Below are 10,169 nucleotides of genomic sequence, written 5' to 3' on the forward strand. Positions count from 1 at the left end.
GAGTGACATAATAATCATTTCCTTCCAAAAAAACAGAAAAATCACAAGATGACCGACCACTCATCCATACATGACGATAAGTAAATAGTAGTAAATAGAAGAGAAGAGAAGAGAGGGGTATACGCTATTATACCAACTCCTCTTTCTTCCACCGTCGCCAGAACCCTAATTTCCTCCTGGTCAGATTTCTTCAATCACCGCACATTACAACACTCCGCTCTTCCACTTACGTAGTAATCACTCAATCATGTTATGCTGATTCATTTCATCTGCCTGCTATTATGTATGCTATGGACTAACGTTAGCTTTGATTTTCTGCTATTTTTATTTTATGGATGATCACACTAACTCTTTTTATTGGAATATATTTCTTACATCTGATTCCTACTTTCCCTGTTTTGGATTCTATATTAAATTATTCATCAAGGCACTTTTCTTTTCTGCTCTGATTTATGATTCTTATTATTTATTAAAACCCTAATTTTTGCTACTTTTTTTTGGAAATTATTAATAGTAATATTGTTTGACACTGGCTCAATGAAGGAAGACTGATATCTTTGTGATTTTCTGTTCGATCCTGAGGGCATCCGGGTTTTACCACCAGTGGGCCTTCGGGCGGTGGGTTTTCCACCGGAGATAACTTGGAGGCGCTTAAGGGCTCCATACGGCTGGGTTGGGCCAGCTGGCGGTGGCCTTTTGCCTTGTTTGACATAATAAGTCATACTAACTTTTGTGGAAAAGTCATAAAAAGTCTCTTCTCTGTTTTCGTGTTATTTGTATATATATTTTTGGGTGATGACAAAAAGAAACTGTCATTGGATTCATTAGAATAGACTTGTTAGATCTGATTGGTGGTTTAGCTGTTTAGGATTGTATATTGAGTTATTGAAGTTATTAAAGAAGTTTAGGCACTTTTGTGGTCTGAATTTGCTGAAAAATGATTGGATAGTTAGTTAGTAGATTACAAGCAGAAATGGTTCATGATTTAATAAATCCTATCTTTTTGGTACTTTTTCGTTTTATGTAGCATTTTGGGCATGTTTGATGATGATGATGATGCTTATGGTATAAAATGAAATTATTAAAGGAGGCTTTGTTGGTTTAGTGTTATTAATTGTGCATATGTTAACAGAATGTGTATATCAATCATGTCTCTGGAAAGTGATATTGTTTGACATAAAAAGTTAAATACTAACTTTTGAGGAATGTTGAATGGCTTATTGATATTTTATTGAAGCAGGTTTATATGAAGCATATTTAGAATATCCTCTGTTTATATATTTATGGATGATGACAAAAAAAAACTGTTATTGGATGAATTAGAATAGATTTGTTAGATCTGATTTGCACTTCAGCTATTTTGGATTTTATTTTGAATTATTGAAGTCAATCATGAGAGTTCAGGCACTTTCTGTTTGGATTAAAATGTTCAGATATTTAGTAAATTACTGGCAGAATAATGATTAAAAAAGGTGTTGTTTTGGGATAAAACCTAACATGACTAATACACTGTTATTTCTTTAGAAAAAAGTTAACTTTCGGTATTTTTTTTTGTTTTACTGTAGCAGTTTTGGCGTTTTTGATGATGCTTATGGTATAAAATGAAATTGTTAAAGTTGGCTTTATTAGTTTAGCATTATTAATTGTACATATGTTAACAAAATCTATATCAACCGTGTATCTGGAAAGTAATATTGTTTGACTTATAAAAAATCAAATGCTTGCTTTTGAGGAAAAGTTCAATGGATTATTGATACTCCAATATTTTATTTGAAACTAGTTCATATGAAACATGCTGTCATAAAGTGGTATACATGAACTTTCAAAAGTCAAAACAATATTATATGCCTAATGTTATATATTAACATCTTGTAGTTTGTGAAGAGTTGCAAATCATGGTTTTCTGGGTGTTTGGTTATGGTTCATTGGTATGGAACCCCGGGTTTGACTATGATGAGAAAATGATCGGGTATATCAAAAATTACCGCCGTGTGTTTGATCTTGGTAAGCAGTTGGAGTTGCCCAAACCATTATCTTTTTATTTCCTCTATTATTATGCATCTTTATATCAATCATATATTAATAATCTCTGATGCACGGGGACGACATAGAGGTTAGAGTACCGGTCCCGGGGACGGCGTGGGGACGGAAACGCGCCAGAAACGTTTCCTAAACGAACCCGTTAAATGGGGACGGTCAACAAACGATTCCGAGACGTTTCTGTAGCCAATAGCATGGCGGAGCGGCCATATAGAATATTCCGGTGAAGAATTCTGGCGCCGGAAAACCAATGAAGAAGAAGGAAGAAGGAAGTAGGCGCTGTTAGTTTTTCTAGGGTTATAAAAGTTTAGTTTTAACATTAACCCCTTGATCTTTCACTTGTTTACCTTTAGCCCCTAAAACTTGTTAACTTTTATATAAAATGTTAAATTAAGTTATGCATTTTAAAATTTGACCCTATATATCTAAACTAGTTTACATTTGGTCATCAACTTATAATTTTATAAATAAAATGTTTAAAATTGACTATACATATAGATAAAAATTATACATTTATTTATTTTTTATTGATAATTAATTACCTATGGTTGATATAGTTTTTTTGTAGTTTGCTCTTTATATTAGTATATAAATCTATTTTGAACTTTGTTTAATATATTTGTATTTTTTAATATTTTTTTTGCCGTACCCTAGCCGTACCTGTATCTTGGATTTTTGATTTTTGCCGTTTCCCGTACCCATAACGTCCCCGTATCCTGGTCCCGTCCCCGTTCCCGTGCTACTTAGTTAATAATCATATTATTATGTCACAGCATGTATTGATCATAGAGGTACACCTGAGCACCCTGCAAGAACGTGCACACTTGAGTACAGTGAAGGAGCCATCTGTGTTAGTTAACCTCAACTGTTACCATTTTACACTATTTTAAAACTTAAATACATTGTGTTTTTATCTCTTATTTTGACTTAATTTCTGTTTCAGTGGGGTGCTGTGTATTGTGTAAGAGGAGGTGAAGAGAGGGAAAGATTGACAATGGCGGTATGTGTTATTATAACTCGGTTGCTAAATGAGTGTGTAAAATCAAATTTAACCTTAATGAGTTGACTGCAGCTCACCAAGCGGTTGATACATGTTTTTGTACATTAATTGATTGTGTTGTTTCCTTTTTATTTCAGTATTTAGAGAAGAGAGAATGCGAGTATGATGGAAAAACCACTGTAGACTTTTTCAAGGTAAAATAGTATTAATTTTCTCGCAAATCAACACGTTTAATCACTAACCCGAGAGCTGATTTTGTTAAATCTTGATTCAGGATGGGGAGATTGAAGAGCCTACTTTATCAGGAGTTATTGTGTAAGCCATTATACAATTTGTGGTTCCATCTACTTTTATAAAGTAACTGTGACCTGCATAAAAGGAAAATGTTGTAACTGGAATGTTTTGTTTGTTACAGTTTCACATCAACTCCAGACAAGGAATCAAATAAGTACTACCTCGGGCCTGCACCATTGGAGGATATGGCAAGGTAACACACTTAATCGTCATTAATTCTTTTTGTGTTCTTAAATCTATTTTAAATATTTATTTGGTCCCTTTCGTATGGTTTGCGTTTTCAGACAAATAGCTACTGCTTTTGGCCCGTGTGGAAACAATCGAGACTATGTTTTCTTGCTGGAGAAGGCAATGTTTGATATTGGTGCGTTAAAATCTTCAATCCTAGACTTCACACACTTGAAGTCTTGTGACCTGAACACGAATTGTTTAACCTGTTTATATGAACGTGTCAAACAGGTTGACAAATAGTAATCAAATTATAATATCTGAACATGAATCATGTAACCCTTTTATCTAAACATGCTAAGTAGGTTGGTGGGGCGTAGTGAACGGGTTATACAGGTCGTAAACGGGTTGACGTGTCTATGTTTGATTAAACGGGTTACATAGGTCAACCCGAACACGGCCTATTTAATAAATAACTCAGATATGACAACCCAAAACCTAATTATTTTCTTTTGTTGGACAGGTCACGAAGACGACATGGTCATAGAGTTGGCAAATGAAGTCAGAAAAGTACTTGGGCTCACAGGCCTACAAGGCCTGAAAGAGAACAACAGTAACAGATTAACAGGGCCATCTCTTAAGCCCAAGTCCCCAATGTCGCCTCATAAGCTGCTTCATCTTCCTGAAGCAATTTCCGCAGACACTTAAAACTACAACCACAAGAATACAATCAGTGACCTGGTTTGCTTGACTCTACTGAACCAGCTTTACTTATGTTAGTTTTAGTACTCTTTAATCATATGCTATGGAGTTGAAAGATCATGTTTTGAGTATAATAATGTTTTAATGAGTACACTGCAGTTTAATTTGAGTTTAAGTTTGCGTATTTGTTAGTTTTTTAAATTAAATAAATTTATGAATGTGGTCTTTTGTTGGATAAGTGGTTGGTGTGAAACTATGTTGGGTGGATTATGGACCATCTGGTTGCCACAGAAAGTAGAGCATAGTTTCCAGGTTGTTATATGCTTTAACCTGGAGCATTGAGGACCACCTTATCCACCCTTATGCTATGGTGGTCTCAAAAGGATCTGATCTGTTTGTGGACTGTTGTGGACCACTTAGCTGTATAGGTACCACAGAATCCAATATGTTCGTGGACCGCCTAGCTATAAACCGGCCGACTTCACAACTCAGCGGGCTCAACAATCCAAAACCAGATAGTCACGCCTTTTAACCACTTAAGAGGCAAGTTTGAGCTCAACTCTTACCTAATGTAAAACTTGAAAGCCGGTTTGGTTTTAACTTTTAATTATATCTTCAAGCAATCTATTAAGGGATTCACGTACATAACCGTACGGGAACTGACAATTTCTTGTCAATAAATTAACAGTTACACAAAAAATCTATCCACTGCCTCCTTCCCCTTTCTCTTTTGAAAAACGGTATATGCCACTGACCACTATCTCAACCTTGTGTTTCAGCCTCAAGAATGATGAGAGGTTTGTCCACAAGGTACTGATTGTAGTACGCACTATGTTCCATAAGGTCCGGATCATTAGGATCCTCTATTAAGACCCTCTGGATCACAGGTTTCGTCCATAAAGTTACAGATTAGTCTTTTAGGCCTCGCCTAGCGCCGAGGACAAGCTGTTCTATCCCACTAGTTGATGAGTCAATGGTTTTGTTCTGTCAAGACAAAATGGTGTGAAGTCGGGATTGTGACGTGACCATTTAGTGGGTATTATTATATTTAAATTAAAAAAAAATTAGTGATGGTTATAATGAAAAAGATATGCATTTTTATGGTTTTGAGATGAAATTGATGGGATGGAAAACACCTCTGGTGTAAGAAGAGAGAGTTGCACGATGGGAAGTTGTCCCAACTCTTAAGTATGGCTGGTATATCGTGTAGACCCGTACATGATAAGACACGAACACGAAATGTGTATACCTGCACACGACACGAAAACTTATCGTGTACCTGTATCCCAAACACGAGCACGAACCTGTTACTACCTGGTATACATGATAAAACACGATAAACTATAAAAATCTAAAAACTAGATGAATAATTGGTAGGTAGTAAATTGGATTCCAAGTAGAGAGATTACTAACTTACTAAGTAGGATTAAGGATGAGGCAGCAAGCTGTGATGAGTGACGACCGGGGGAAGCATCAGCAGCTGCGGGGCCGGAGTTCAGAGGCGGCGTTGATGGTCGGAGTTAAGAGGAGGAGCTGATGGCCGGAGAGGGACCGTCGTGAGTGGTGAAGACTGAGAAACAGAGAGTGAAAATGTTTTATGAATTTAGGGTTTATGATAACTTATATATATATATGTATGCATGCATGTATGTATGTATGTATGTATGTATGTATGTAGATAGATAGATAGATTGGTAAAGGATCCAATACAATAATCCTTTATTGTACATTACATACTAGGTTAGTAACCCGTGTAATAAACATGCTGAAAAAAGAATATAACATCAACAAAAAAAAGTTGTTTATATACGTGGTATAATTTAGGATTTTATAACAATTTCTCATATATGAAATTAAATATTCCAGTATATATAAATTTGAAAAAAGATTTAAATACAAACATTGTTCATAAACCTTCAAATATCTTATTGTACACAACATATGTGGTTTTCCCATATTAATTATTGAATGATACTAAAGAATAACTTTAAGGTTTTAAAATGGTAAAACAAATCAAGAGTCAAGCCAAATTTAACTAAATTTTCACATAACACAAATTCTAAGTATTTAGATGTACAGACGCTCGAAAAGAGACTTTTAATAGTTTATTCATATGTTAGTTGTTTTGCACAAATCAAAAAGATCATTATAATAACAATATTTTGAAATAAAATATTTAAAAATTAGTTTAAAAGGCGTAATAAATAAATAACTTAAATGTTTTTTTTATTTCTGGAAATCACACTAAATGAGAGTTAATGAACATTTAATTTAGGAATTTTAAAAGTAATATTAAATGTAGGAAATTAATTTAATAGATTTAAATAGGGTTTAATTTTGGAAATAGCTTATTTGTCATCCTATGTGGACACTTTAGAAAGATGCCATGTGTCCATAGTGTGTTGCTTTAATATAATAGTAAGATGTGAGTACCTTGAACGTAGATTGTAATTTTTCACAAACTAATATCGTAACTTAACATAAGGGTATAAGTGTCTTTTAACATCGTTTAAAAATTCCATCCCGCTGCTAATTTTAGAAACGGTTTTTGTTATACTCTGTTTTATATCAAAACCAATAAACCGTTTTTGTTGAGTAATTGAGATTACGATTTTGGCAATTTTGCTTATACGAATTAAGTTTTCCAGTTATCGTTCTATCGAACACGATGTATTCCGATCATCAAAATAAGTATTTTTAGGTTAATTTTAAAGAATTTTGATGTATTTGAATAGATGCTAGTAAGTTAAACATCTGATATTATAAATTTTTTGGTGCTATTACTGTTTTCAGTTAATTTTTTTGTTAAATTGATAGTCGATTTTGCTATTTTTGTAACCGGTAAAGTAGTTTTGATTTGATTAGAGGTAATTATCTGAAAAAAATCTGGTAATCGCTAATCAGATGGTCGATAGCATGAAGAACGTATTAGAATTGAACGAATTAGTTAAGCAGGTGTATAGAATAGACTGAACGTATTAGAAAAACGTATAAGAATTGAACGAGTTAGTTAAGAACGTATTAGAATCGTATACACAGTCCATTAAGAACGTATTAGAAGAACACATTAGAATTTAAACAAATTAGTAAGTATTGAACGTGCTAACTTTAAATAGGTGTTAACTTCTTTCTGTTTTTGTGTATTTATCTATCATATCAGGGCCTCCATAAGATGATGTCGTACCACAAGTGAATGCTTTTTTTAAACCTATTAAAGGAATGGTATTTGAGTCTATTGATCTTGCATATGATTTTTATTGTGAATACGCAAAGAAAGCTGGTTTTTGTGTTTGTAAAGGAGGTTCATACATGAATGATGGTATATTACAGTCTAAGTATTTCACTTGTTCAAAAGAAGGTCATAAACCTCCAAAGAGTTATGACTCAATGGTTGATAAGGATAGTTCAAAAATACCATACTATAAAAGGAGGAAGAGATCAACAATTCGGTATGGTTGTAGAGCTCAAATTTTTTTGAAATATGGGTATTAAGTTTGAAATAAACGAATTTGCAGAAGGACATAATCATGCAATGGTAGAAGCAATTGATATGCATTTTGTTCAATCTAACAGGAAGTTAACCCATGTTCAAGAGGATATCATATATGAGCCGTCAACATTGAATTTGGGTCCAGTTAAGGCATTTAATATTCTTAGGACAAAGTATGGAGTTTTGAAGAATTTGGGGCTTCAAAAGATGATTGTAAGAATTTTAAACAAAGGTTAAATTATTTTATTGGTGAATTTGATGCTGAAATGGTTGTCTAAAGGTTAAGCGGAAAAAAAAGATGCTGTGACGATTTTTCTTTTAAATACACTGTTAATGATAATGGTGAGTTAACTCTTTTGTTTTGGGCTGATGAGATTTCAAAGAAGAATTATTTGGCATTTGGAGATATTATAGCATTTGATGCCACTCTCAAAACCAAGTGTGTGATTTTACTTTTGTTTTCACTTTTTAATTTTTTATAGTGGTTTTACATATTATTTGACTTTTTATGTTATTTTATAGGTACAAGATGGTTTTTGTGCCTTTTACGGCTATTGATAACCATTGCCGGAATGTGACTGTTGGGGCTGGGTTGTTAGCGTTTGAATCTATTGAATTATATACATGGCTTTTGAAAGTTTTTCTTGATTCCTTTGGTATCGCTCCAAAGGTTGTTGTTACCAATCAAGATCTGGCTATGAAGCAAGCAATTGCATTAGTCTTCTCAAACACAAGACATAGGTTGTGTATGTGGCATATTATGAAGAAACTTGCTGATAAGGTAATCATAGAACGTATTAATGACAACAGAACGTATTAACATATGTTTTTGGTATTAATGCATGTTTACTTTTCATAGAACGTATTGTTAATACTAATTATTTTATTTTTACTCTAGGTTGGTGTTGCCCTTTGCAACAATGAAGATTTTAAACATAAAATTTGTGACATTGTGTGGACTGATTCAATTTCTCAATCCGAATTTGAGACTAACACTGGCAGCTTATAATGAAGGAATAAATGGCTGATTGACATGTTTGATATGAGATACGATTGGATACCAGCTTATTATTATAGGGATGAACCGTTGTCTGGTCTTATGCGTACTACATCAAGATCAGAAAGTGAAAATCATTTTTTTGTCAAGTTTCTAACTCACAATTATCACTTGTTGAGTTTTTTTTAGTCATTTTGATCATTGTATGGAGATTCAAAGGCACAATAGCAGGAAAATGATCATGATACAAAGGTACACGCATCCTGATTTGGTAAGTGAAAGTTGTATTGAGGAAGAAGCAGAACTAATGTATACAAGGGCAATTTTTAATGATTTTCAAGATGAATGTATCACATTCGAAGCGGTGTTGCATCTCTTAAGTCATCTAAAAAGAAGAAGATTATATGAAGTTTTTCATCTTTGACTTTAATGCATACTAGGATATAGCCCTTGTGATACACGGGTGATAAAACAAAATGAAAGGTTATGAATCTATACCAATTAAGAAAAAGAGAAATCTAACATCAATTTATTCTAGTTGAGTTGGTAAACCACAAACATTTCAAAAGTAAGGTAGTGAGTTCGATTCCCATTAACAACATATTTTTCATTTTATTATTCATGAAGGGGAAATTGTAAAAATGGAAATGTGTACACTTGATATCCTATGTGGAGAGTTTAATTGAATGACATGTGGAAAATTGTGTTGCTTTAATATATAGGCAGATGTACCAGGATGTTTGGAGGTAAGATTAATTAAATTATACAGAATGTATTATTTTTGTTTTATAATTGATGTTTTTAAAAGAACGTATTAGCAAAGCGTATTAGAAGAAATAAAATTGGAGTGATTGAAGACATTTTTTTAACCGAACGTTTTAGCAAAACATATTAGAAGAAATCAAAATTGGAGTGTTGATGAATTTTATCAGACATTTTTTAAATAGAACATATAAGGGGAACGTTTTAGCAAAACGTATTAGCATAACGTATTAGCATTTTTGGTTTGAAGGTTTAATTTTTATTTTTTTTTATAAATGTCTAAGTTTTGTTTGATTTTTTTATTGTTAAGGTTTTGTTTAAGAAGGATGGTGAAGATGGAGTAGATTCGACGGTATCATGTAGCTGCAAAAGATTTGAACAATAAGGGTTATTGTGTCGTCACATTCTTTATATTTTAAATTTGTTCTGAATTAAAAGATTCCCTAAAAAATACATTTTGGATCGTTGGAAGAGAGATGCGGGTGTAAATCCTAGAATGGCTCCAATTTCAAATTTTCGTAATGAGAAGAACTTGAAAGTTAAGGAGATTTCAAGAGAAATAACGTTGTCCGGTGCGTATCTTATAAACAGCTACATCACTGACATTGATGAACTTACTAAAGTTAGGGATCAGATGAATATTATGATCCAAAAAACAGATGGACACGATACAAAATAACTTCTTTGTCAAAAAGGGACAGATTTGCTGCAGTTTT

At 33.2% G+C, this 10,169-nt stretch overlaps 2 protein-coding genes across 2 annotated transcripts; both read left to right on the forward strand.

The window, feature by feature from the left end:
* The first annotated feature begins 1,877 nt into the window (after nucleotides 1-1,877).
* On the forward strand, nucleotides 1,878-4,233 carry LOC143536638 (gamma-glutamylcyclotransferase 2-1-like). The gene is made up of 8 exons (XM_077030579.1): nucleotides 1,878-2,004; nucleotides 2,814-2,890; nucleotides 2,984-3,040; nucleotides 3,178-3,234; nucleotides 3,315-3,355; nucleotides 3,456-3,527; nucleotides 3,619-3,698; nucleotides 4,026-4,233. The coding sequence occupies exons 1-8, from the start codon at nucleotides 1,896-1,898 to the stop codon at nucleotides 4,208-4,210; spliced, it is 678 nt and encodes a 225-aa protein (XP_076886694.1). The 5' UTR covers nucleotides 1,878-1,895; the 3' UTR covers nucleotides 4,211-4,233.
* A 3,190-nt stretch (nucleotides 4,234-7,423) lies between these two features.
* On the forward strand, nucleotides 7,424-8,703 carry LOC143536658 (protein FAR-RED IMPAIRED RESPONSE 1-like). Its single transcript, XM_077030596.1, has 5 exons — nucleotides 7,424-7,653; nucleotides 7,778-7,867; nucleotides 7,975-8,133; nucleotides 8,217-8,475; nucleotides 8,593-8,703. Exons 1-5 carry the CDS (start codon nucleotides 7,424-7,426, stop codon nucleotides 8,701-8,703), a joined length of 849 nt encoding a protein of 282 aa, XP_076886711.1.
* Nucleotides 8,704-10,169: the final 1,466 nt, after the last annotated feature.

This window comes from Bidens hawaiensis, unplaced genomic scaffold (genome assembly GCF_021521415.1).
Source record: "Bidens hawaiensis isolate Kalapana, Puna unplaced genomic scaffold, B.hawaiensis_p1.1 tig00010855_1, whole genome shotgun sequence".
In the NCBI taxonomy this organism is placed as follows: Eukaryota; Viridiplantae; Streptophyta; class Magnoliopsida; order Asterales; family Asteraceae; genus Bidens; species Bidens hawaiensis.

Bases quoted from the DNA above. Each gene is read 5' to 3' on its own strand.
- LOC143536638 (XM_077030579.1), top strand. From the start codon at position 1,896: ATGGTTTTCTGGGTGTTTGGTTATGGTTCATTGGTATGGAACCCCGGG. The intron at 3,235-3,314 runs GTAAAATAGTAT...ATCTTGATTCAG, and splicing joins CCACTGTAGACTTTTTCAAG to GATGGGGAGATTGAAGAGCC. The intron at 3,528-3,618 runs GTAACACACTTA...TTGCGTTTTCAG, and splicing joins CCATTGGAGGATATGGCAAG to ACAAATAGCTACTGCTTTTG.
- LOC143536658 (XM_077030596.1), top strand. From the start codon at position 7,424: ATGGTATTTGAGTCTATTGATCTTGCATATGATTTTTATTGTGAATAC. The intron at 7,654-7,777 runs GTATGGTTGTAG...TCAATCTAACAG, and splicing joins AGGAAGAGATCAACAATTCG to GAAGTTAACCCATGTTCAAG. The intron at 8,476-8,592 runs GTAATCATAGAA...TTTTTACTCTAG, and splicing joins TGAAGAAACTTGCTGATAAG to GTTGGTGTTGCCCTTTGCAA.